Source organism: Anomalospiza imberbis, unplaced genomic scaffold (assembly GCF_031753505.1).
Source record: "Anomalospiza imberbis isolate Cuckoo-Finch-1a 21T00152 unplaced genomic scaffold, ASM3175350v1 scaffold_836, whole genome shotgun sequence".
Classification (NCBI taxonomy): Eukaryota; Metazoa; Chordata; class Aves; order Passeriformes; family Viduidae; genus Anomalospiza; species Anomalospiza imberbis.
This window is the reverse complement of record NW_027100454.1, coordinates 16,906-43,489: the sequence shown is the minus strand read 5'-3', so window position 1 is coordinate 43,489 and position 26,584 is coordinate 16,906. Positions and strand designations below refer to the sequence as shown.

The 26,584-nt window shown below is 58.1% G+C and overlaps 2 protein-coding genes across 2 annotated transcripts; one reads left to right on the top strand and one right to left on the bottom strand.

The window, feature by feature from the left end:
• Window positions 1-340: 340 nt before the first annotated feature.
• Window positions 341-11,827, bottom strand: CNNM4 (cyclin and CBS domain divalent metal cation transport mediator 4). The gene is made up of 7 exons (XM_068179294.1): window positions 10,363-11,827; window positions 4,959-5,102; window positions 4,732-4,869; window positions 4,045-4,214; window positions 3,167-3,266; window positions 1,786-1,964; window positions 341-691 (listed from the first exon to the last, which is right to left on the bottom strand). Exons 1-7 carry the CDS (start codon window positions 11,807-11,809, stop codon window positions 482-484), a joined length of 2,388 nt encoding a protein of 795 aa, XP_068035395.1. The 5' UTR covers window positions 11,810-11,827; the 3' UTR covers window positions 341-481.
• A 1,733-nt stretch (window positions 11,828-13,560) lies between these two features.
• Window positions 13,561-25,865, top strand: LOC137467879 (VIP36-like protein). The gene is made up of 9 exons (XM_068179293.1): window positions 13,561-13,717; window positions 13,805-13,923; window positions 16,660-16,777; window positions 18,162-18,244; window positions 19,199-19,231; window positions 21,919-22,080; window positions 23,939-24,053; window positions 24,924-25,043; window positions 25,837-25,865. Exons 1-9 carry the CDS (start codon window positions 13,588-13,590, stop codon window positions 25,863-25,865), a joined length of 909 nt encoding a protein of 302 aa, XP_068035394.1. The 5' UTR covers window positions 13,561-13,587.
• The last annotated feature ends 719 nt before the right edge of the window (window positions 25,866-26,584 follow it).

Sequence of the window (26,584 nt, the reverse complement as noted above, 5' to 3'; positions counted from 1 at the left end):
GTTGGGGTTCCTGGAAGGGTTGGGATGGACCCTGACGTGGTTGGGATGTCCATCCTGAGGGTCCTGGAAGGTTGGGATGGACCCTGGCAGGGTTGGGATGTCCATCCCAGATTTCCTGGCAGGGTCAGGATTTCCATCCTGGGATTCCTGGAAAGACTGCGGTGTCCATCCCAGGATTCCTGGCAGGGTTGGGATTTCCATCCCGAGGGTCCCCACGGCGGCAAACCGAGACCCCGAAGCTCCCCTGAGCCGTCGGCGCCGTGCCGGCGGTGCCGGCGCCGCCCCGCGCCGCTCCGTCCATCCCAAACCGAGCCGGCCTGGAACAGCAGCAGCAGCAGCAGCAAATCCCAGCTCCTCCATCCCCACCGCGCCTCCTCCTCCTCCTCCTCCTCCTCCTCCTCCTCCACCGGCTCATCCTACCGGGCAAAGGTCCCTGCACCGGGCACGCCGGGCACGCCGGAGCGCGCCGGCGCGGCCGGGGTCAGATGGAGTTCTCCAGGCCACTGTGGTTGCTCCGGCGGCTCAGGCAGTTCCTCTCGTTGAGCAAACTCGTGGTCTCGTCGGCCGGCGCCGGCGGCTCCGGCTTCTCCGGGATGGCGGCGTCGGCTTTGGGGGCGGCGCTGTCGGGGGACTGGGGGCAGCTGTCCATGCGCGAGGCCAGCAGCCCGTTCTGGTACTCCTGCCGCGTGATCTGCGCCGGGAGAGCGGCGGGGACGGGCGTGGGAGCGGGCAAAGGGCGGGAGTTCCCGTCCCAAAATGGGGTACTTGTGGAATTGCCGTCCCAAAATGGGGTGGGAGAACCCAAAGGGATCGAATTCCCGTCCCAAAATGGGGTACTTGTGGAATTGGCCGTCCCAAAATGGGGTATTAGTGGAATTCCCGTCCCAAAATGGGGCAGGAGACCACAAAGGGATGGAATTCCCCGTCCCAAAATGGGGTACTTGTGGAATTGGCCGTCCCAAAATTGGGTATTAGTGGAATTCCCGTCCCAAATGGGGCAGGAGACCACAAAGGGATGGAATTCCCGTCCCAAAATGGGGTAGGAGACCACAAAGGGATGGAATTCCCGTCCCAAAATGGGGTAGGAGACCACAAAGGGATGGAATTCCCGTCCCAAAATGGGGTAGGAGACCACAAAGGGATGGAATTCCCGTCCCAAAATGGGGTATTGATGGAATTCTCATCCCAAGAGGGGCAGGAGAACACAAAGTGTTGGAATTCCCATCCCAAAATGGGGTATTGATGGAATTCCCATCCCAGACGACCCCAAAACGAGCCCCGTCAGAGCCGCTTGCTCTTCGCAAACCACCCCAAACCATCCGAGAAGATCCAGTGGGATGGGAATCCCATCCCAAAGGGTTTTCCAGACCCTGATGGGTTGGGAATGGGGTGATGGGTCTGGAATCCCATCCCAAAGGGTTCTCCCGACCTGATGGGTTGGGAATGGGGTGATGGGTCTGGAATCCCATCCCATAGAGTTCTCCCAGCCCTGATGGGTCAGGAATTCCATCCCAAAGGCTTCTCCCAGCCCTGATGGGGTTGGGAATGGGGTGATGGGTCAGGAATTCCATTCCAAAGTGTTTTCCAGACCCTGATGGGTCTAGAATCCCATCCCAAAGGGTTCTCCCAGCCCTGATGGGTTGGGAATGGGGTGATGGGTCAGGAATCCCATCCCAAAGTGTTTTCCAGACCCTGATGGGTCTAGAATCCCATCCCAAAGGGTTTTCCCGGCCCTCATGGGTTGGGAAGAGTTTTCCCGGCCCAATTCCGGCCGGGAACGCTCACCTTGACGAACTGGAGGTCAGTGAGGGCGCGGACACTGAAGTCGGCCACGTACTGGGCGCTGCCGGCGTTGAGCTGGTTGTTGCTGCCGCTGACCGGCGACGAGCCCGAGTCCGAGCGCTCGTGGTAGCTCAGCGAGGCCGAGCGGTTCAGGCCGCTCATGTGGGACGGGGAACGGATTTCTGTGGGGTTGGGAAGGGTTGGGATCGTCCTCGGGTCTTTCCCGACATTCCCCATCCCGGTTTTGCTCCCCATGGGTGGACTCTGAAGAGCTCGTCCCCTCAATTTGTGTTTTTCGCCCCGTTGTGAAGGCAGAATTCTTTGGGATTCTGGAATTGCCTCGTGGGGGTTTAGGTTGAAGTTTAGATTTAGGTTTAATAAACTAAATTTAAGGTTTTTAGGGTGGGATTCTAAAACGTTAAATTCTTTTTAACGTTGCAGGTTTAACAAGAACCCCGTTTTCCACAGGGAAAAAGAGCTTAACTCCTGGAATCCCAACCTAAACCTAAACCTAAAGTTAAAGCTAAACCTCTGTTGTCCCTAGGACGGGCTGTGGAACCCCCAGAATCTCCCGTTCCTGGTGGCAGCTCCCACTCAGGAACCCCTGGAAGTGTCCAAAGCCAGGCTGCAGCCACCATGGACAGTGGAAGCTTTAAGTGGTGGCACTGGAAGATCCCCAAGGTCCTTCCCAACCATTCCAGGATTCCATGAGGACATCTGTTGTCCCCAGGACACTGATGGGATTTGGAACCTCTGGAATCTCCCGTTCCTGGTGGCATCTCTGACCCGGGAATCCCTGGAAGTGTCCCCAAGGCCAGGCTGGAGCCACCATGGACAGGGGGAGATGTCCCTGCCCATGGAGCCCTAAGGTCCCTCCCAACCATTCCAGGATTCCATGGGGACCTCTGTTGTCCCCAGGACACTGATGGGATTTGGAACCTCTGGAATCTCCCGTTCCTGGTGGCATCTCTGACCCAGGAATCCCTGGAAGTGTCCCCAAGGCCAGGCTGGAGCCACCATGGACAGCGGGAGATGTCCCTGCCCATGGAGCCCTAAGGTCCTTCCCAACCATTCCAGGATTCCATGGGGACCTCTGTTGTCCCCAGGACACTGTTGGGATTTGGAACCTCTGGAATCTCCCGTTCCTGGTGGCATCTCTGACCCAGGAATCCCTGGAAGTGTCCCCAAGGCCAGGCTGGAGCCACCATGGACAGTGGGAGATGTCCCTGCCCATGGAGCCCTAAGGTCCTTCCCAACCATTCCAGGATTCCATGGGGACCTCTGTTGTCCCCAGGACACTGTTGGGATTTGGAACCTCTGGAATCTCCCGTTCCCGGCGGCAGCTCCGACCCAAGGATCCCAGGAAGGTTCTGGAGATGCTCACCAGATCCAGGAGGAGGACTCAGGGCCATCACCCCGTAGTAGGAAAAGGCTCCCGCCTCGAACTTCATGCACTCCTTGCCCGCCTCCACCTCCACCTTGCCCTGCCGGGAAAAACAACGTCGATCCACGTCCCGATCCCAAGGGATGAGATCCCATGGGATTGTCCAATTCCCAAGGGATGAGATCCCACGGAATTGCCCAAATCCCACCGGAATTGTCCAACTCCTACAGGATGAGATCCCACAAGAATTGTCCAAATCCCACCGGAATTGTTCGATTCCCAAGGGAGGAGATCCCACGGGAATTGTCCAAATCCCAAGTGCTGAGATCCCATGGGAATTCTCCAAATCCCATGGGAATTGTCCAAATTCCACTGGAATTGTTCAAATCCCAAGGGACAAGATCCCATAGGAATTGTCCAAATCCCACTGGAATTGTCCAATTCCCAAGGGATGATATCCCACAGGAATTGTCAAAATCCCAAGGGATGAGATCCTATGGGAATTGTCCAAATCTCATGGGATGGGAATTGTCCAAACCCCAGGTTCTGAGGTCCCACAGGAATTGCCCAAATCCCAAGGGACAAGATCCCACGGGAATTGTCCAAATCCCAAGTGCTGAGATCCCATGGGAATTGCCCGAATTCCACCAGAATTGTCCAAACCCCAAGTTCTGAGGTCCCACGGGAATTGTCCAAACCCCAAGTTCCGAGGTCCCACAGGAATTACGCAAATCCCACGGGAATTGTCCAAACCCCAAGTTCTGAGGTCCCACGGGAATTGTCCAAACCCCAAGTTCTGAGGTCCCACAGGAATTGCCCAAATCCCACGGGAATTGCCCCAACCCCCCGGGCCGAGGTCCCTCGGGAATCCCCATCACCTGCAGGATGAGGATGAAGTAGTCGGCCGCTTTGTTCTTGCAGTACAGGAAGTGCCGCGGGGACTTCTTGTTCTCCTCGTCGAACTTCAGCTCCTGGATGACGTCCGAGTACTTGAGGAGCCGCAGCAGGATCTTCTCCGAGATGAAGTTGGGGGTGAAGAGGGTCACCTCTGGAGAGGGGGGAGAAGGTCAGAGATGGATTTAATCCCTCCATGTGGAAGCAGATGTCCATCTTGGGATGGTCTAGGAGACCCTTGGGGTTGGAATTCCCACCCTGGGATGGCCTAGGAGACCCTTGAAGTTGGAATGTCCATCCTGGGATGGTCTAGGAGACCCAAAGGACTGGAATTCCCATCCTGGGATGGTCTAGGAGACCCTTGGGGTTGGAATTCCCATCCCGGGATGGTCTAGGAGACCCCTGGGGACTGGAATGTCCATCCCAAAGGTCCCAAAGAAGCCATCAAAACCCAAGAGACCAGGACACCCATCCCCAACCTTGCCCCCTCCCATTTTGGGTGGGATGGACACACCAAAAAGTGGGACAAGAGCCAAAATTTCTGCTCGGAGTGACCAGAGGGGACACAAGGACTTTGTGAGCTCCTCCAGCTCCAAGATCCTTCAGTCCCCAAGATGTCCCAGCCCTGGGATGTCCCCAGGATGTGCCAGCCCTGGGACATCCAAACTGACCGGTGGACAGGAAGCGGTGGGCGGCCAGCAGGAGTTGAGGTGACACCTTGACCTTCAGCTCGTTGTCGGGGTCCTTGAAGGCCGAGAAGTCCCGTCGGTTCTTCTGGTTGCACACCCTCTTCCTGCTGCGGTTGTCAACTGCGGGGAACAGCGGGGTCACCTCCGGGGGGACCACCAGGAACCCCCTCAAATGGGATTTCGGGGAGGGGCGGAGCCCCAAAACCTACTGTAGGTGTCGGACTCGTCCAGGATCTCCGACTTGATGATCTCCTCGATGACGTCCTCGAGCGTCACCAGCCCCAGCACCTCGTAGAAGGGGTCGCCCTCGCCCTCGTTGTTCACCTTCTGCACGATGGCCAGGTGGGACTTCCCTGTGGACACGGGGTGGGGTTGGAATGGGACACCCTGGGGACATCCCAGGACGTCATGGGGGGACCCCATGATGTCCCAGCCCTGGGACGTCCCCACCCTTTGATGTCCCCAAGATGTCCCAGCCATGGGGGAACCCCATGATGTCCCAGCCCATGGGATGTCCCAGCCCTGGGATGTCCCCAGGATGTCTCAGCCCTGGGATGTCCCCAGGATGTCCCAGCCATGGGGGGACCCCAAGATGTCCCAGCCCTGGGATGTCCCCAGGATCTCCCAACCATGGGGTCATCCCCAGCCCTGGGATGTCCCCAAGATGTCCCAGCCCTGGGATGTCCCCAGGATGTCTCAGCCCTGGGATGTCCCCAGGATGTCCCAGCCATGGGGGGACCCCAAGATGTCCCAGCCCTGGGATGTCCCCAGGATCTCCCAACCATGGGGTCATCCCCAGCCCTGGGATGTCCCCAAGATGTCCCAGCCCTGGGATGTCCCCAAGATGTCTCAGCCCTGGGATGTCCCCAGGATGTCTCAGCCCTGGGATGTCCCCTGGATGTCCCAGCCCTGGGATGTCCCCAGGATGTCCCAGCCCTGGGATGTCTCCACCCTTCGAGGTCCCCAAGATGTCCCAGCCCATCCCGCCCCTCCCTGGAGCAATAAACTCATTAAAACCTAAACGAGCCCTTGGGCTGGGCTCCCTCCCAGGGTAATGACCCTAATTAAACCTCCAAGACAAATGACCCTAATTAAACCTCCAAGACAAATGACCCTAATTAAACCTCCAAGACAAATGACGCTAATTAAGCCCATTAAGGCTGGGGCAGAGGCGCCTCTGAGGCTGAAGGCACCTTGAGATGTGGGATGGGCCTGGCGTTCCCGGGATGTCACCGTCACCACCAGGAACTGGCTTTCCCCAGGTCCCTGTCCCAGATCCCCCTGCCATCCCCGAGGGGACATTTCAGCTCCACCCCAAACCTGCCCTGAACCCAAAACAAATCCCTCGCCCTCCTCACCTGAGTGTCCACCTCCATCTCCACCCCAAACCTGCCCTGATCCCAAAACTCCATCTCCACCCCAAACCTGCCCTGATCCCAAAACTCCATCTCCACCCCAAACCTGCCCTGAACCCAAAACAAATCCCCTCTCCCTCCTCACCTGGGTGTCCCCACCTCATCCTGCTCCATCTCCACCCCAAACCTGTCCTGATCCCAAAATAAATCCCCTCTCCCTCCTCACCTGGGTGTCCCCACCTCATCCTGCTCCATTCTCCACCCCAAACCTGCCCTGATCCCAAAAGTCCACCTTCACCCCAAACCTGTCCTGACCCCAAAATAAATCCCCTCTCTCTCCTCAAGGTTTTAGTGGAGTGTCCCCACCTCATCCTGCTCCATCTCCATCCCAAACCTGCCCTGATCCCAAAACAAATCCCCTCTCCCTCCTCACCTGGGTGTCCTCACCATGTCCACCTCCATCTCCACCCAAAGCCTGCCCTGATCCCAAAACAAACCCCCTCTCCCTCCTCACCTGAGTGTCCCCACCGTGTCCCCCTCCATCTCCACCCCAAACCTGCCCTGATCCCAAAACTCCATCTCCACCCCAAACCTGCCCTGATCCCAAAACTCCACCTCCATCCCAAACCTGTCCTGACCCCAAAATAAATCCCCTCTCTCTCCTCAAGGTTTTAGTGGAGTGTCCCCACCTCATCCTGCTCCATCTCCACCCCAAACCTGCCCTGATCCCAAAAGTCCATCTCCACCCCAAACCTGTCCTGACCCCAAAATAAATCCCCTCTCTCTCCTCAAGGTTTTAGTGGAGTGTCCCCACCTCATCCTGCTCCATCTCCACCCCAAACCTGCCCTGATCCCAAAACTCCATCTCCACCCCAAACCTGTCCTGATCCCAAAACAAATCCCCTCTCCCTCCTCACCTGAGTGTCCTCACCATGTCCACCTCCATCTCCACCCAAAGCCTGCCCTGATCCCAAAACAAATCCCCTCTCCCTCCTCACCTGAGTGTCCCCACCATGTCCCACTCCATCTCCACCCCAGACCTTCCCTCCCTGACGTTCTCCACTCTTTAATTCCGGCAGCCACCGGCTCCTGCTCGCTCTGGGAAAAGCTGATTTTAGGGAAATTTTAGCTGATTAGGAAAATCGGGGATTTTAGGGGATCCCAGATCCGTTTTTTCCCCCCTCCTCCCTCGCCCGCAGCGCTGGGAAAAGGTGATGCCTGGAGGGCTGAAGGAAGGATTTTATGAAGAAAGGCCACCTGGGTGGGGTGGGGTGGGACAGGTGAGTCAGGAGCTGCTCCCTGCGGGACGAGCGGGACAGGGAGCGGCCGTGGCGGAGCAAACACGGCCCCGCCAGCCCAAAGGGCACCGCCGAGGCCACGCTGGGGTCACCAAACGGGGGACACACCCCAGGAACCCAAAATGGGCTCCGGGAGGAACATCCTGAGGGACAGGGAGGTCCCCAGGGGGTGGTCATGGAATGCTGGGGTGGCAGGGAGGGACCTTAGGGCTCCATGGGCAGGGGACATCTCCCGCTGTCCATGGTGGCTCCTGGGGAACATTCCCAGCTCTCCTGGATCCCTTCCTTCTCCAGATGAACATTCCCAGCTCTCCCTGGAATTTCCCCTCTCCAGGGAACATTCCCAGCTCTCCTGGATCCCTTCCTTCTCCAGATGAACATTCCCAGCTCTCCCTGGAATTTCCCCTCTCCAGATGAACATTCCCAGCTCTCCCTGGAATTTCCCCTCTCCAGGGAACATTCCCAGCTCTCCTGGATCCCTTCCTTCTCCAGATGAACATTCCCATCTCTCCCTGGAATTTCCCCTCTCCAGGGGAACATTCCCAGCTCTCCCTGGACCCTTCCCTTCTCCAGGTGAACATTCCCAGCTTTCCTGGATCCTTTCCTTCTCCAGGGGAACATTCCCAGCTCTCCCTGGAATTTCCCTTCTCCAGGGAACATTCCCAGCTCTCCTGGAGCCTTCCCTTCTCCAGGGGAACATTCCCAGCTCTCCTGGAATTTCCCCTCTCCAGGTGAACATTCCCAGCTCTCCTGGATCCTTTCCTTCTCTAGATGAACATTCCCAGCTCTCCTGGACCCTTTCCTTCTCCAGGGGAACATTCCCAGCTCTCCTGGACCCTTCCCTTCTCCAGGGGAACATTCCCAGCTCTCCCTGGAATTTCCCCTCTCCAGGTGAACATTCCCAGCTCTCCTGGATCCTTCCCTTCTCCAGGTGAACATTCCCAGCTCTCCTGAACCCTTTCCTTCTCCAGGTGAACATTCCCAGCTCTCCCTGGAATTTCCCCTCTCCAGGTGAACACTCCCAGCTCTCCCAGCCCAGCTCCAGAAGGAAATTCCCCACTCAAAGCCTCGAAACAGGAAAATGTGGGAATTTGTCACCCCAAGGGCAGCACCTGTGACATTCCCACAGCCCCGGGGCGGGGCACAGCTCAAACCCCACAATTAGCACAACCACTTAATTATTCCCTCTCCCGCCTCTCCTCCAGCTCCTGACCGGGTCAACGAGGTCCCGAATCCAGCAGGAATTTGCGGGGCTCACCTCCAGAACCCCAAGCCCGCAAATTCCCGTTGGAAAAATAACAGGGCTGGGATTTGTGCCCGGAAGGAAGGAGGGAGCCTAAATCCCTTAATCAGGATCGGGGCAGGGAAAGCCTCTGCCAGCAGCCAGGATCAGCCCAGCCCCAGCAGCAACTCAGCACTCACTGGTTTTGGGAACTGGGCTGGACTGGGACAGCATCTCCCAAATGTTCCCCCACGCCTGGAGGGGTTTGGGAATCCCTGGATGTCCCTGGAATGTGGCACAAAGCTGAGCCCGGGGTCACAGCCGGGAGATTTCCTTCATCCCAAAGGAAGTGGGGAGGGTGGGCTGGGAAAAGACCCTAAAAAGGGCAAATCCCACCTGGGAGCTTCCCACATCCCACAGGAACTGCAGGGTTGGGCTGGAAAAACTTGGGAAAAAACCCTAAAACAGGTAAATCCCACAGGAACTGCAGGGTCGGGCTGGAAAACCTTGGGAAAAAACCCTAAAAAGGGCAAATCCCACAGGAACTGCAGGGTTGGGCTGGAAAAACTTGGGAAAAAACCCTAAAAAGGGCAAATCCCACCTGGGAGCTTCCCACATCCCACAGGAACTGCAGGGTTGGGCTGGAAATCTTTAGGAAAAGACCCTAAAAAGGGCAAATCCCACCTGGGAGCTTTCCCGCACCTCGCTCCTCCTCCTGCTGCCGATTTTTGGGAAGCAGAGCAAGGATGAGGATGAGGATGGAGCCAGCTCCGAGCAGCCCTGGCTGTTGCCAGCTCCAGCGTGGAGGAAGGAGCCAAACCCAAATTGAGGGAGCCCAGAGATTCTCCAGCATTCTCCAAAAAATTCAGGGCTAAGCATTAAAAGCAAGGAAAGCATTCCTGGCATGGGAAAGCTCTAAATGCAGAAGATCACAATCCCCAAATTTGGGACTTTCCTTCCCAAAATCCCACCTAAACCGGGACGTGGAATCCTGGAAAGGTTTGGGGTTGGAAGGAACCTTAAAGTTGGTGATCTCCCCATTCTCCAAAAAACTCCGGGGCTAAGCATTAAAAACAAAGAAAGGATTCCTGGCATGGGAAAGCTCTAAATCCAGAAGATCACAATCCCCAAATTTGGGACTTTCCTTCCCAAAATCCCACCTAAACCGGAACATGGAATCCTGGAATGGTTTGGGGTTGGAAGGAACCTTAAATTTGGTGATCTCCCCATTCTCCAAAAACCTCCAGGGCTAAGCATTAAAAACAAGGAAAGCATTCCTGGCATGGGAAAGCTCCAGCTCCAAATCCATGAGACCAAATTCCTCAAATTTGGGACTTTCCTTCCCAAAATCCCACCTAAACCAGAACGTGGAATCCTGGAATGGTTTGGGTTGGAAGGAACCTTAAATTTGGTGACCCCCCCATTCTCCAAAAACCTCCAGGGCTAAGCATTAAAAGCAAAGAAAACATTCCTGGCATGGGAAAGCTCTAAATGCAGAAAATCACAATCCCCAAATTTGGGACTTTCCTTCCCAAAACCCCACCTAAACCGGAACGTGGAATCCTGGAATGGTTTGGGGTTGGAAGGAACCTTAAAGTTGGTGACCCCCTGCCTGTCCCCGAGCTGCTGTCACTCGTTCCCCTGGGGTCGTGGCCACTCTGGCATGGCCAGCTCCGTCCCTGGAGAGCAAAACCCCGCTGGAATTTCCCTTCCAGCACCTCCACGAGCCCCTCCTCACCCTTTTTGAACTCCTCCAGCATGGCGTCCAGCTTGGTGTCGTGGAACACCACGTGCACGGGGTGGTTGTAGAACTTGGTGATGGTCTTGAGGGGCGTGCAGTCGTCGGGGTCCACGAAGGCCAGGTCCTTGACGTAGAGGATGTCCATGATGTTGGACCTCTCGTCCTCGTAGACCGGGATGCGCGTGTAGCCGCTCTCCATGATCTCCGACATGGTGTTGAAGTCCAGGATGGCGTCGCTGTTGATCATGAAGCAGTTCTGCAGCGGCGTCATCACGTCCTCCACCGTCTTGGTGCGCAGCTCCAGCGCTCCCTGGATCATGTTGAGCTCCTCCCTCACCAGGTCGTTGTAGGGCTCCGTCACCTTCAGCATCTCCACCAGCTTCTCCCGGTTGTAGACGGTGCCGATCTCCTGGCCCAGGACGCAGTCCAGGAGCTTGCTGATGGGGTAGGACAGCGGGAAGGTCACCAGCATGAAGAACTTGGTGACCACGATGGTGTTGGCGCCCACGGCCAGCCCGTGCCGCGAGCACAGCGCCTGCGGCACGATCTCGCCGAAGATGACGATGCCGATGGTGGAGGCCACCACGGCGCCGATGCCGGAGCCGATGAGGTCGTCCAGCAGGATGGTCAGCGTGGTGTTGACCAGCACGTTGCCCAGCAGCAGCGAGCAGAGCAGGTAATTCCCTTTCCTGCGGATGGGCTCGATCCGGCGGGCGTAACGCTTCTCCTTGTCGGTGCCGCAGTTCTGCACGATCCTCAGCTCCATGGGGTCCAGGGCCATCAAGCCCAAATTGAGCCCGCTGAACATCCCCGACAGCACCAGCAAGCCCGCGATCAGAATCACCTGCAGCCACAGCGGCAGCAGCGACTTCTTCTCCTCCAGCACCAGCACGTGCCCGTCGGGCCCTTGGTGCGGCAGCCAGGGCTGGCCCGGCCGGCGCTGCGAGCACAGCACGTAGGTCTTGGCCCTCTCGTCCTTGCGCAGCGGCTGCACCCGCACCCGGAGCAGGGCCGAGGTGTCGCGGGGCTCGGCGGGGCCGGGCCGCACCACCAGGTCCTGCGAGCGCTCCTGGCACGTGGCGTTGCCGCTCGAGGCGTTGCCGCCCGGCCGCAGCTCGGCGAAGGCCACGCGCTCGGCGGCGCCGGGGCCCAGCCCCAGCCCGTAGAGGCGCAGCAAGGCCTCGCTGCCTTCCGTGAGGCGGATAGGCCCGCGCTCGGCCGGCCCCGCCGCCGCCCCCGCCGCCGCCGCCGCCGCCGCCGCCGCCGGTTTGGTGCTCTCCTCCAGGCGCAGCCCCAGCACGACGGTGTCGGCCGCGGGCACGGCGGCGCCGGGCAGCGCCAGCAGCAGCGGCAGCAGCAGCAGCGGCGGCAGGAACGGGCCCGGCGAGAGCGGCGCCCCCCCGCAGCCGCCGGCGGTGCCGCCGCCGCCGCCGCCCGCCGCCATGTTGGGCACTGGCGGGAGCGTCACGCACGGGCGGACGCGCCTACGCGGTGACGTCACGCGGCGCCCCACCCACGCTCTGCCCGGCGAGGACACGCCCACCCCCCCCCGCGCGGGTGACGTCACTCCGGGCACGCCCGTGAGGGGTCGGTGAGGTCACGCCCGCGGGTGACGTCACGCGCGGGAGGTGAGCTAGCGGAGGGGCGGAACCGTGTGGCCACGCCCCCATTGGTGACGTCACACACGGAGCAGGAGCCAGCAGGGGGAGGGACGCTCTGGCCTCGCCCCAGAAGTAAAATGACGTCACACCCCGCAGCCGGAAGAAGCGATTTTAGGGGGGGGGGGGGGGGGGCAACGGCGTGGTGACGTCACTCGTGGCCACGCCCCAGGCAAACACATCTATTTGATCACGCCTATTTGTGACATCATACGGTAAGCCACGCCCCTATCGGAATTTGCACGTGGCCACGCCCCCCAGGACCTGGGGTGGCACCAGGACTTGGGGACACCAGGAGCCCTGGGGGTGGCACCAGGACCTCAGGGGGTGGCACCAGGACCTCAGGGGGTGGCACCAGGAGCCCTGGAGTGGCTCCAGGAGCCCTGGGGGTGGCACCAGGACCTCAGGGGGTGGCACCAGGAGCCCTGGAGGTGGCACCAGGAGCCCTGGAGGTGGCACCAGGACCTCAGGGGGTGGCACCAGGAGCCCTGGGGGTGGCACCAGGAGCCCTGGAGGTGGCACCAGGACCTCAGGGGGTGGCACCAGGAGCCCTGGAGGTGGCACCAGGACCTCAGGGGGTGGCACCAGGAGCCCTGGGGGTGGCACCAGGAGCCCTGGAGGTGGCACCAGGACCTCAGGGGGTGGCACCAGGAGCCCTGGAGGTGGCACCAGGACCTCAGGGGGTGGCACCAGGAGCCCTGGGGGTGGCACCAGGAGCCCTGGAGTGGCTGCAGGACCTCTGGGGGTGGCACCAGGAGCCCTGGCGGTGGCACCAGGACCTCAGGAGGTGGCACCAGGAGCCCTGGGGGTGGCACCAGGAGCCCTGGAGGTGGCACCAGGACCTCAGGGGGTGGCACCAGGAGCCCTGGAGGTGGCACCAGGACCTCAGGGGGTGGCACCAGGAGCCCTGGAGTGGCTGCAGGAGCCCTGGAGGTGGCACCAGGAGCCCTGGAGATGGCACCAGGACCTCAGGGGGTGGCATTAGGACCTCAGGGGGTGGCACCAGGACCTCAGGGGGTGGCACCAGGAGCCCTGGAGGTGGCACCAGGAGCCCTGGAGTGGCTCCAGGACCTCAGGGGGTGGCACCAGGAGCCCTGGGGGTGGCACCAGGAGCCCTGGAGTGGCTCCAGGACCTCAGGGGGTGGCACCAGGAGCCCTGGAGGTGGCACCAGGAGCCCTGGGGGTGGCACCAGGAGCCCTGGAGGTGGCACCAGGACCTCAGGAGGTGGCACCAGGAGCCCTGGGGGTGGCACCAGGAGCCCTGGAGGTGGCACCAGGACCTCAGGAGGTGGCACCAGGACCTCAGGAGGTGGCACCAGGAGCCCTGGAGTGGCACCAGGAGCCCTGGAGTGGCTCCAGGACCCGGGAGAAGGGAGGTCACCCAGCTCAGTGACGGCTGCCATCGCCAGGCGCCGAAACTACACTGCCCATCAACCCCCTCGCGCATCCAGCTGACAGACAGCTCAATGGACCAATCATCAGCCGTACTCCCGCCAGTGGGCGGGAACAGCGAGGCAAGCCACCCAATGGGCGCGCGGGGCGGGCCGCGGCGCGGCGGCGGAAGATGGCGGCGGCGGGCCGGTGGCGGGCCGGGCTGGCCCTGCTGGCCGTGGTGCTGGGGCTCGGCGGGACGGCGGCCGAGCAGACCGAGGAGCACCTCAAACGCGAGCACTCGCTGTCCAAACCGTACCAGGGTGAGCGGGGAGGGCGGGCGGTGCTGGCGGCCGGTGCCCGGTGCGCGGTGCCCGGTGTCCGGTACCGACGGTGCGTGTGGGCCGCAGGTGTGGGCTCGGCCAGCTCGGGGCTGTGGGACCTGCTGGGCAACGCCATGGTCATGACCCAGTTCATCCGCCTCACCCCCGACGTGCAGAGCAAGCAGGGAGCCGTGTGGAACCGGGTGGTGAGCGGGGGGCACCGGGGAGAGGGTCGGGAATGAGGGAACCGGGGAGAGGGACGGGAACGTGGGGAACCGGGGAGAGGGACGGGAATGAGGGAACCGGGGAGAGGGTCGGGAATGAGGGGAACCGGGGAGAGGGTCGGGAATGAGGGAACCGGGGAGAGGGACGGGAACGGAGGGAACCGGGGAGAGGGATGGGAACGGGGGGAACCGGGGAGAGGGACGGGAACGGAGGGAACCGGGGAGAGGGTCGGGAATGAGGGAACCGGGGAGAGGGTCGGGAACGGAGGGGGAGCTGGGATGGGGCGGGGAGAGGGTTGGGGTCGGGACAAGGTGGGACAAGGACCAGAGTGAAAGAGGGGATAGGGTTGGGATTGGGGCTGAGGGGACCTGGGGGATCCATGGGATGGGATCCATGGGATGGGATGGGATCCATGGGATGGGATCCATGGGATGGGATGGGATCCATGGGATGGGATCCATGGGATGGGATCCATGGGATGGGATGGGATCCATGGGATGGGATGGGATCCATGGGATGGGATCCATGGGATGGGATCCACGGGATGGGATGGGATGGGATGGGATCCACGGGATGGGATCCAAGGGATGGGATCCACAGAATGGGATCCCTGGGATGGGATCCACGGGATAGGATCCATGGGATGGGATGGGATCCATGGGATGGGATCCATGGGATGGGATCCAGGGGATGGGATGGGATCCATGGGATGGGATGGGATCCATGGGATGGGATCCACGGGATGGGATCCATGGGATGGGATGGGATCCATGGGATGGGATCCATGGGATGGGATGGGATCCATGGGATGGGATCCACGGGATGGGATCCATGGGATGGGATCCATGGGATGGGATGGGATCCATGGGATAGGATGGGATCCACGGGATGGGATGGGATGGGATCCACGGGATGGGATCCATGGGGTGGGATCCATGGGATGGGATCCATGGGATGGGATGGAATGGGATCCATGGGATGGGATCCACGGGATGGGATCCATGGGATGGGATCCATGGGATGGGATCCACGGGATGGGATCCATGGGATGGGATCCATGGGATGGGATCCATGGGATGGGATGGAATGGGATCCATGGGATGGGATCCATGGGATGGGATCAATGGGATGGGATCCATGGGATGGGATCCACGGGATGGGATGGGATGGGATGGGATCCACGGGATGGGATCCAAGGGATGGGATCCACAGAATGGGATCCCTGGGATGGGATCCACGGGATAGGATCCATGGGATGGGATGGGATCCATGGGATGGGATCCATGGGATGGGATGGGATCCAGGGGATGGGATGGAATGGGATCCATGGGATGGGATGGGATGGGATCCATGGGATGGGATCCATGGGATGGGATGGAATGGGATGGGATCCATGGGATGGGATCAATGGAATGGGATCCATGGGATGGGATCCACGGGATGGGATCCATGGGATGGGGGAGAGAGTCAGGATTGGGACTGGGGCGGGAGAGGGTCGGGATCAAGACTGGGATCAAGACTGGGACTGGGGCAGGGTTAGGAGAGGGAGAGGGTCGGGAGAGGGATTCCCAGAGTGGGAATGGGATTCCCAAAGTGGGAATTGGGTTCCCAGAGTGGGAATGAGTTTCCCAGAGAGGGAATGGGATTCCCAAAGAGGAAATTGGGATGGGCTGGAGGGACCATGAGGAGCTTTCAGCACTTCCCCATTTTCCATCCAAGAGCTGAGCCCCCCCGGGAATTCCCCTGGGAATTTGGCGGGGCCTGAACTGGATGATGTTTTCCGACCCAGAGAATTCCATCATTCCATGATGTTTTCCAAAGAATTACACCATTCCATGATGTTTTCCAAAGAATTCCATCATTCCGTTATGTTTTCAGACCCAAAGAATTCCGTGATTCCGTGATTTTTTGCAATCCAAAGAATTCCATGGTTCCACGATGTTTTCCAACCCAAGAATTCCACGATTCTATGGTTCCATGATGTTTTCCAAAGAATTCCATGGTTCCATGATGTTTTCCAACCCAAGAATTCCATGATTCCGTGGTTCCATGATGTTTTCCAAGCCCAAGAATTCCGTGTTTCCATGTTTTCCAAAGAATTCTATGGTTCCATGATGTTTTCCAAAGAATTCCATGGTTCCATGATGTTTTCCAACCCAAGAATTCCACGATTCTAGGGTTCCATGATGTTTTCCAAAGAATTCCATGGTTCCACGATGTTTTCCAGCCCCAAGAATTCCGTGATTCCATGTTTTCCAAAGAATTCCATGATTCCGTGGTTCCATGATGTTTTCCAACCCCAAGAATTCCATGATTTGATGAAATCCGTGGATTTCAGAACTATGCTCCGCGTCGGTTTGGGAAACAATCCTGGAGAACGCTCAACTCTTATTCCTCTAAAACACCGAGGGACGATTTCCCCTTGGAATTCCAGCTCCCAAAAAACCTCTGTGACTCCCTCAGAGCACGGAATTAATTGGCAGCTAATTAACGATTGCAATTAGCGGCTGCTCTTGACGTTTTCCTGCTGCTTTCCCGGGTGCGAACGTTGACTTTGTTGGTGGGCAGCCCTCGGCTGACGACCAATCTCCTGGAATTAGCGATTTTTTTTGGGATTGATTCTCCACGATCCGCTGAAGGGAGCCCAGGGGATGGTGGATGTGGAATTAGGGAATGAGGGATTCCTGAATTTCCCGGTTTTTTCCCCTCTCTCCCAGCCCTGTTACCTGCGGGATTGGGAGATGCAGGTGCACTTCAAGATCCACGGGCAAGGCAAGAAGAACCTCAACGGAGACGGTTTCGCCATCTGGTACACCAAGGACAGGATGCAGCCGGGTAAACGCCGTCCCTGCCTCGGGAAAAGGGCCTGGGGACACCTGGGACAGGGCGTGGGGACACCTGGGACACCTTGGACACCTTGGACAGGGCCTGGGGACACCTGGGACAGGGCGTGGGGACACCTGGCACACCTTGGACAGGGCGTGGGGACACCTGGGACACCTTGGACACCTGGGACAGGGCGTGGGGACACCCGGGACACCTTGGACAGGGCGTGGGGACACCTGGGACAGGGCGTGGGGACACCTGGCACACCTGGGACAGGGCGTGGGGACACCTGGGCCACCTTGGACAGGGCTTGGGGACACCTTGGACACCTTGGATAGGGCTTTGGGAACACCTTGGACAGGGCTTGGGGACACCTGGGACACCTTGGACAGAGCTTGGGGACACCTGGGACACCTTGGACAGGGCGTGGGGACACCCGGGACACCTTGGACAGGGCGTGGGGACACCTGGGACACCTTGGACAGGGCTTGAGGACACCTTGGACACCTTGGATAGGGCTTTGGGAACACCTTGGACAGGGCTTGGAGGAACCTAGACCTGGGGGACACCTGGGACAGGGCGTGGGGACACCGGGGACACCTTGGACAGGGCTTGGGGACACCGGGGACACCTTGGACAGGGTGTGGGGACACCTTGGACAGGGTGTGAGGACACCTGGGACAGGGCGTGGGGACACCCGGGACACCTTGGACAGGGCTTGGGGACACCTGGGACACCTTGGACACCTTGGACAGGGCTTGGGGACACCTGGGACACCTGGGACACCTTGGACAGGGCTTGGGGACACCTGGGACAGGGCTTGGGGACACTGGGGCCACCTTGGACACCTTGGACAGGGCTTGGGGACACCTGGGACACCTGGGACACCTTGGACAGGGCTTGGGGACACCTGGGACACCTGGGACACCTTGGACAGGGCTTGGGGACACCTGGGACAGGGCTTGGGGACACTGGGGCCACCTTGGATAGGGCTTGGGGATACCTGGACAGGGCTTGGAGGAACCTAGACTTGGGGGACATCTTGGACAGGGCTTTGGGGACACCTGGGACACCTTGGACAGAGCTTGGGGACACCTTGGATAGGGCCTGGGGACACCTGGGATACCTTGGACAGGGCTTGGAGGTACCTGGACTTTGGGGGACACCTTAGACAGGGCTTGGGGACACCTGGGACACCTTGGACAGGGCTTGGAGTTACCTGGACTTGGGGGACGCCTTGGACAGGGCTTTGGGGACACCTTGGACAGGACCTGGAGCAACCTGGTCTCATGGAGAACATCCACACAGATGGGACTGGATGGTCCTTGAGGACCTTCCCAAACAAGTGACAAACGTCTTCCCTGAGCTTCCCAACTTTTCCTTTCCCTTCCAGGACCTGTTTTTGGGAGCAAGGACAACTTCCTGGGGCTGGGAGTGTTCGTGGACACGTATCCCAACGAGGAGAAGCAGCAGGAGGTGAGACCCACCAGTGTCACACGCAGCTCTTCATCCTCAGAGCTCCTTCCTCCTCCTCCTCCTCTTCCTCCTCTTCCCATTCCTTTTCCAAATATTTTTTGGTCAGGGGGATTGGGAGAGGATTTTCGAGCTGAGCTGGTGGTGCCATGTCCACCAGGAGTAGGGTGTGAGTAAAGCTGGAGTAGAAGCTGAGGAGCTTTTCCTTGCTCTGCCTCTCGGAAAGGTCTAAAAGATGTCACATTTCCTGGTTTTTTGGTGTCATTCCTGTGGAAAAGTGGGGAAAAATCCAGCTGGAGGGGACTTTGGGACAAATGCCACCACTTGGGTAGGGACATCTTCCAGTGTCCCAAGGTGCTCCAAGCCCTGTCCAGCCTGGTCTTGGAAAAGGTCAAAAAGAGCTCCAAAAGGACCAAAAGAACTCCAAAAAGACAAAAAGTCTCCAAAAAAGACAAAAAGAGGTCCAAAAGATCATAAAGATCTCCAAAAAGGTCAAAAAGAACTCCAAAAAAGGTAAAAGATCTCCAAAAAGGTCAAAAAGAGCTCCAAAAAAAGGGTAAAAGATCTCCAAAAAGGTCAAAAAGAGCTCCAAAAGGACAAAAAGAGCTCCAGAAAGGAGAAAAAGAGGTCCAAAGATCAAAAAGAGGTCCAAAACATCAAAAAGAGCTCCAAAAAGATCTCCAAAAAGGTCAAAAGAGCTCCAAAAAGGTCAAAAGAGCTCCAAAAAGGTCAAAAACAGCTCCAAAAAGGTCAAGAAGAGCTCCAAAAGGAGCCTCCAGCAGGACAAAAAGACCTCTAGAAGATCAAAAAGAGCTCCAAAAAGGAGAAAGAGGAAATTTTCCAGGATTTTGGACCCTGCTGGACTCGGTTCCGGGGGGAATTTTCCGGGATTTTGGGCCCTGCCGGGCTCTGTGACCGTGTTGCTCTCTCTTGCTTTGTGCTAATCCTGGAGGGCAGGCTCAGAAGAGGAGGTACAGCCCTGGAAACCAGGTACTGCCTCCTGCTGTCCCACCTGGAATTCCCCGTTCCCCCGTTTCTGAGCAGATTTATGGGGTTTGGGACCCACAGGGATGGAGTTTGGGGTCATCCCGGTGGTTTCTGAGCAGATTTTTGAGGTTTGGGACCCACAGGGATGGAGTTTGGGGTCATCCCAGTGGTTTCTGAGGAGATTTTTGGGGTTTGGGATCCATGGGGATGGAGTTTGGGGTCATCCCAGTGGTTTCTGAGGAGATTTTTGGGGTTTGGGATCCATGGGGATGGAGTTTGGGGTCATCCCGGTGGTTTCTGAGGAGATTTTTGGGGTTTGGGAATCCATGGGGATGGATCCTGGTGGTTTCTGAGGAGATTTTTGGGGTTTGGGACCCACAGGGATGGAGTTTGGGGTCATCCCGGTGGTTTCTGAGGAGATTTTTGGGGTTTGGGACCCACAGGGATGGAGTTTGGGGTCATCCCGGTGGTTTCTGAGGAGATTTTTGGGGTTTGGGATCCATGGGGCTGGATCCTGGTGGTTTCTGAGGAGATTTTTGGGGTTTGGGATCCATGGGGATGGATCCTGGTGGTTTCTGAGGAGATTTTTGGGGTTTGGGATCCATGGGGATGGATCCTGGTGGTTTCTGAGGAGATTTTTGGGGTTTGGGACCCACAGGGATGGAGTTTGGGGTCATCCCGGTGGTTTCTGAGCAGATTTTTGGGGTTTGGGATCCATGGGGTTGGATCCTGGTGGTTTCTGAGGAGATTTTTGGGGTTTGGGATCCATGGGGATGGATCCTGGTGGTTTCTGAGGAGATTTTTGGGGTTTGGGATCCATGGGGTTGGATCCTGGTGGTTTCTGAGGAGATTTTTGGGGTTTGGGATCCATGGGGATGGATCCTGGTGGTTTCTGAGGAGATTTTTGGGGTTTGGGATCCATGGGGTTGGATCCTGGTGGTTTCTGAGGAGATTTTTTGGGGTTTGGGACCCACAGGGATGGAGTTTGGGGTCATCCCGGTGGTTTCTGAGCAGATTTTTGGGTTTGGGATCCATGGGGATGGATCCTGGTGGTTTCTGAGGAGATTTTTGAGGTTTGGGACCCACAGGGATGGAGTTTGGGGTCATCCCGGTGGTTTCTGAGGAGATTTTTGGAGTTTGAGATCCAGAGGGTGGAGCAGGATGGTGCCAGTGTCTTCTGGAGCAGGTTATTTGGGATGAAGGACTTTGGGATCATTCCCATGTTGGTTGGAGAACTTGAGGATCATTCCCAGGTTGTGTTGAGCAGATCCCTGTGGGGTGAAGGGCTTTGGGATCATTCCCACATTGCTTGAAGGACTTTGGGATCGTGGATGGAGAACTTTGGGATCACTCTGCTCTTTCACTGACCAGATCCCTGAGGGGTGAAGGAGTTTGGGATCGTTCCCACGTTGCTTGAAGGACTTTGGGATCATTCCAGTGTGGTTTTGAGCAGATCCCTGTGGGGGGAGGAGTTTGGGATCTCCAAGCAGTTTTGCTTGGAGAACTTTGGGATCATTCCCATGTTTCTTGGAGAACTTTGGGATCATTCCCAGGTTGTGTTGAGCAGATCCCTGAGGGGTGGAGTTTGGGATTGTTCCCACATTGCTTGAAGGACTTTGGGATCGTGGATGGAGAATTTTGGGATCACTCTGCTCTTTCACTGACCAGATCCCTGAGGGGTGAAGGAGTTTGGGATCGTTCCAGTGTTGGTTGGAGAACTTTGGGATCATTCCCATGTTGTGTTGAGCAGATCCCTGTGGGGTGGAGGACTTTGGGATCATTCCCATGTTGGTTGGAGAACTTTGGGATCATTCCCAGGTTGTGTTGAGCAGATCCCTGAGGGGTGAAGGAGTTTGGGATCGTTCCAGTGTTGGTTGGAGCAGATCCCTGAGGGGTGAAGGAGTTTGGGATCTCCAAGCAGTGTTGGTTGGAGAACTTTAGGACCATTCCCAGGTTGTGTTGAGCAGATCCCTGTGGGGTGGAGGACTTTGGGATCATTCCCATGTTGGTTGGAGGACTTTGGGATCATTCCCATGTTTCTTGGAGAACTTTGGGACCATTTCCAGGTTGTGTTGAGCAGATCCCTGTGGGGTGGAGGACTTTGGGATCATTCCCATGTTGATTGGAGAACTTCAGGATCATTGCCAGGTTGTGTTGAGCAGATCCCTGAGGGGTGAAGGAGTTTGGGATTGTTCCAGTGTTGGTTGGAGCAGATCCCTGAGGGGTGAAGGAGTTTGGGATCTCCAAGCAGTGTTGGTTGGAGAACTTTGGGACCATTCCCAGGTTGTGTTGAGCAGATCCCTGAGGGGTGAAGGAGTTTGGGATCTCCAAGCAGTGTTGGTTGGAGAACTTTGGGACCATTCCCAGGTTGTGTTGAGCAGATCCCTGTGGGGTGGAGGACTTTGGGCTCATTCCCATGTTGCTTGGAGGACTTTGGGCTCATTCCCATGTCGCTTGGAGGACTTTGGGATCATTCCCATGTTCCTTGGAGGACTTTGGGATCATTCCCACGTTGCTTGGAGGACTTTGGGATCGCGGTTGGAGCACTCTGGGCTCACTCTGCTCTTCCACCGAGCTGACTCGTGGGGCGAACAACTCCAGCCCCACCCCACCTCTCCTTCCCGGCGTCTCCCCGCGATCCCAAACCACCTCCCACATCCCAACCCCTGCTTTTCCCCCACCACGGGCAGCGCGTGTTCCCCTACATCTCGGCCATGGTGAACAACGGCTCGCTGACCTACGACCACGACCGCGACGGGCGCCCCACCGAGCTGGGCGGCTGCACCGCCATGGTGCGCAACCTCAACCACGACACCTTCCTGGTCATCCGCTACGTCAAGAGGAGGCTCACGGTCAGTTCGGGACGGCCACGGCGGGGGGATCGCCCTCCCGAGGGGACCTGGGGGTTCCAGGTGGGACCTGGGTGGGTTTGGAGGGCTCCAGGTGGGATCCCAGAGTGGATTTGGGGGTTCCAGGTGGGATTTGAGGGTTCCAGGTGGGACCTGGGTGGGTTTGGAGGGCTCCAGGTGGGATCCCAGAGTGGATTTGGGGGTTCCAGGTGGGATTTGAGGGTTCCAGGTGGGACCTGGGTGGGTTTGGAGGTTCCAGGTGGGATCCCAGAGTGGATTTGGTGTTTCTGAGTGGATTTGAATGGTCCAGGTGGGATTCCTGAGTGGATTTGAGGGTTCCAGGTGGGACCTGTGTGGGTTTGGAGGTTCCAGGTGGGATCCCAGAGTGGATTTGGGGGTTCCAGGTGGGATCTGTGTGGGTTTGGAGGTTCCAGGTGGGATCCCAGAGTGGATTTGGGGGTTCCAGGTGGGACCTGGGAGGGTTTGGAGGTTCCAGGTGGGATCCCAGAGTAGATTTGAGGGTTCCAGGTGGGATTTGAGGGTTCCAGGTGGGACCTGGGTGGGTTTGGAGGTTCCAGGTGGGATCCCAGAGTAGATTTGAGGGTTCCAGGTGGGACCTGGGTGGGTTTGGGGGTTCCAGGTGGGATCTGGGAGGGTTTGGAGGTTCCAGGTGGGATCCCAGAGTGGATTTGAGGGTTCCAGGTGGGATTTGAGGGTTCCAGGTGGGATCTGGGTGGGTTTGGAGGTTCCAGTTGGGATTCCAGAATGGATTTGGGGTTCCTGAGCAGATCTGGGGTCTCCTGGTTGGATTCTTGAGTGGATTGAGGGTTCCAGGTAGGATCTGGATGGGTTTGGAGGTTCCAGTTGGGATTCCTGAGTGGATTTGGGGTTCCTGAGCGGATCTGGGGTCTCCTGGTTGGATTCTTGAGTGGATTGAGGGTTCCAGGTGGGATCTGGGTGGGTTTGGAGGTTCCAGTTGGGATTCCAGAGTGGATTTGGGGGTTCCAGGTAGGATTTGAGGGTTCCAGGTGGGATCTGGGTGGGTTTGGAGGTTCCAGTTGGGATCCCAGAGTGGATTTGGTGTTTCTGAGTGGATTTGAATGGTCCAGGTGGGATTCCTGAGTGGATTTGGGGATTCCAGGTGGGATCTGGATGGGTTTGGAGGTTCCAGTTGGGATTCCTGAGTGGATTTGGGGTTCCTGAGCGGATCTGGGGTCTCCTGGTTGGATTCTTGAGTGGATTGAGGGTTCCAGGTGGGATCTGGGTGGGTTTGGAGGTTCCAGTTGGGATTCCAGAGTGGATTTGGGGGTTCCAGGTAGGATTTGAGGGTTCCAGGTGGGATCTGGGTGGGTTTGGAGGTTCCAGTTGGGATCCCAGAGTGGATTTGGTGTTTCTGAGTGGATTTGAATGGTCCAGGTGGGATTCCTGAGTGGATTTGGGGATTCCAGGTGGGATCTGGATGGGTTTGGAGGTTCCAGTTGGGATTCCTGAGTGGATTTGGGGTTCCTGAGCGGATCTGGGGTCTCCTGGTTGGATTCTTGAGTGGATTGAGGGTTCCAGGTGGGATCTGGGTGGGTTTGGAGGTTCCAGTTGGGATTCCTGAGTGGATTTCGAGGCTCCATGTGGGATTTGAGCGTTCCCGGTGGGATTCCTGAGTGGGTTCGGGATTCCGGAGTGGATTTGGGATTCCCTTCTCCACGCCTTCATCCCCAGCGCCGCGTCCTCTTGAGCGCCAGCACCTACCAACACCAAAACCTTCAAACCCTCCACATCCTCCCATCCTAACCCTAAACTTTGAACCCAGCTTTAGTTGTTAAGCCAGGTTTAAGCCCTGGGAGGTGCTCGGGTTGTTCCTCGGCAGGTGCTGATCGACATCGACGGCAAGCACGAGTGGCGGGATTGCATCGACGTGCCCGGCGTGCGGTTGCCCCGTGGCTACTACTTCGGGACGTCCTCGGTCACCGGGGACCTGTCAGGTACGGCCGGAGGGGGATCCCGAGTGGATTTGGGGTCCCTCAATGGATTTGGGGGCTCCAGGTGGGATTCTTGAATGGATTTGGGATTCCCCAGTGGATTTGGGGTTCCCCAGTGGATTTGGGTGTTCCCAGTGGGATTTGGGGGCTCCAGGTGGGATTCCCCAGTGGATTTTGGGTTCCCCAGTGGATTTGGGGGCTCCAGGTGGGATTTGAGGGCTCCAGGTGGGATTTGGGGGTTCCAGGTGGGATTTGGGGGCTCCAGGTGGAATTCCCGAGTGGATTTGGGGGTTCCAGGTGGGATTTGGGGGCTCCAGGTGGGATTCTCCAGTGGATTTGGGGGTTCCAGGTGGAATTCCCCAGTGGATTTGGGGATTCCAGGTGGGATTTGGGGGTTCCAGGTGGGATTCCCCAGTGGATTTGGGGTTCCCCAGTGGATTTGGGGGTTCCAGGTGTGATTCCCCAGTGGATTTGGGGTTCCCCAGTGGATTTGGGTGTTCCAGGTGGGATTCTCCAGTGGATTTGGGGTTCCCCAGTGGATTTGGGGGTTCCAGGTGGGATTCTTGAATGGATTTGGGGTTCCCCAGTGGATTTGGGTGTTCCCAGTGGGATTTGGGGGCTCCAGGTGGGATTCCCCAGTGGATTTGGGGTTCCCCAGTGGATTTGGGGTTCCCTAGTGGATTTGGGGGTTCCAGGTGGGATTCTCCAGTGGATTTGGGGATTCTCCAGTGGATTTGGGATTCCCCAGTGGATTTGGGGGTTCCAGGTGGGATTCCCCAGTGGATTTGGGATTCCCCAGTGGATTTGGGGGCTCCAGGTGGGATTCCCCAGTGGATTTGGGGTTCCCCAGTGGATTTGGGGTGTTTTTTGCAGACAACCACGACATCATCTCGCTGAAGCTGTACCAGCTGACGGTGGAGCGGACGCCGGAGGAGGAAAAACGGGATCGGGAAGTTTTCCTGCCCGTGGTGGACAACCTGAGGCTGCCGGGAAGTCAGTGGGGTTTGGGGGAAACTGAGCCTGGGTTTGGGGGAAACTGAGCCAGGGTTTGGGGGAAACTGAGCCTGGGTTTGGGGGAAACTGAGCCAGGGTTTGGGGGAAACTGAGCCAGGGTTTGAGGGAAACTGAGCCTGGGTTTGGGGGAAACTGAGCCTGGGTTTGGGGGAAAATGAGCCAGGGTTTGGGGGAGCAGCAGGGATTTGGGGGAAAATGGGAAAAACCCCAAACTCCTGTCCCCAAACCCCAAACTCCCCAAACCCCAATCCCTGTCCCCAAACCCCAATCCCTGTCCCCAAACCCCAAACCCCAAACTCCTGTCCCCAAACCCCAAAACCTGTCCCCAAACCCCAAACTCCTGTCCCCAAACCCCAAACGCCAATCCCTGTCCCCAAACCCCAATCCCTGTCCCCAAACCCCAATCCCTGTCCCCAAACCCCAAACCCCAAACCCCAATCCCTGTCCCCAATCCCCAAACCCCAAACCCCAATCCCTGTCCCCAAACCCCAAACCCCTGTCCCCAAACCCCAAACCCCAATCCCTGTCCCCAAACCCCAAACCCCAAACCCCAATCCCTGTCCCCAAACCCCAAACCCCAAACCCCAATCCCTGTCCCCAAACCCCAAACCCCAATCCCTGTCCCCAAACCCCAAACCCCAAACCCCAATCCCTGTCCCCAAACCCCAAACCCCAATCCCTGTCCCCAAACCCCAAACCCCAATCCCTGTCCCCAAACCCCAATCCCTGTCCCCAATCCCCAAACCCCAAACCCCAATCCCTGTCCCCGCAGTGGAGGCGCCGCTGGAGCCACCTGGGTGAAGAACTTAATATTTATAATCCTGTTAGAAATGAACAGGCTTTTTGACACAATTAAATGGGGACAAAGTCTTCAAAGCAAAAAGAAACTTTGTTGCTATTTGGCACTTCTACTGACCCCAAACCCCTGGGGTGGCCCATCCCGGGCTCGTGGTGGCCACTTCCCCATTGCCACCCGTGCCAGGGTGCCAGGGACCCCCAACGGACGGTGCCAGCCTGGCTGAGGAGTGCTGGAACGTTCCCTGGCAGAGACTTCCCAGCGCTTCTCCTGTTGCTGTGGCCACCAGAACCCCCCTGGACAAGCCCCACCTTGGCTAGTGGTGGCCACATCCTGACTGCCACCCTTGCCAGGGTGCCAGGGACTCCTAAAGGATGGTGCCAGCCTGGCTGAGGAGTGCTGGAACGTTCCCTAGCAGAGACTTCCCAGCGCTTCTCCTGTTGCTGTGGCCACCGGAAGTCCAGCAGATGAGCCCCACCTGGGCTAGTGGTGGCCACGTCCCGATTGCCACTCGTGCCAGGGCGTGAGGATGGCAGGGAACCCCAAATCCCTGGCACGAGGATGGTGCCAGCCCGGCTGAGGGGTGGAGAGACTTCCCAGCGCTTCTCCTGTTGCTGTGGCCACCAGAACCTCTCCAGATGAGCCCCACCTTGGCTAGTGGTGGCCACATCCCCATTGCCACCCGTGCCAGGGTGCCAGGGACTCCTAAAGGACGGTGCCAGCC

What these genes read in the sequence shown, in the direction of transcription:
- CNNM4 (XM_068179294.1), bottom strand. Translation starts at nt 11,809, where the DNA reads ATGGCGGCGGGCGGCGGCGGCGGCGGCACCGCCGGCGGCTGCGGGGGG. An exon ending in GAGTCCTCCTCCTGGATCTG is followed by an intron (nt 1,965 to 3,166) that starts GTGAGCATCTCC and finishes CCAACCCCACAG; the next exon opens with AAATCCGTTCCCCGTCCCAC. An exon ending in CTGACCTCCAGTTCGTCAAG is followed by an intron (nt 692 to 1,785) that starts GTGAGCGTTCCC and finishes CTCCCGGCGCAG; the next exon opens with ATCACGCGGCAGGAGTACCA.
- LOC137467879 (XM_068179293.1), top strand. Translation starts at nt 13,588, where the DNA reads ATGGCGGCGGCGGGCCGGTGGCGGGCCGGGCTGGCCCTGCTGGCCGTG. An exon ending in GAGCCGTGTGGAACCGGGTG is followed by an intron (nt 13,924 to 16,659) that starts GTGAGCGGGGGG and finishes CCTCTCTCCCAG; the next exon opens with CCCTGTTACCTGCGGGATTG. An exon ending in ACGTCAAGAGGAGGCTCACG is followed by an intron (nt 22,081 to 23,938) that starts GTCAGTTCGGGA and finishes GTTCCTCGGCAG; the next exon opens with GTGCTGATCGACATCGACGG.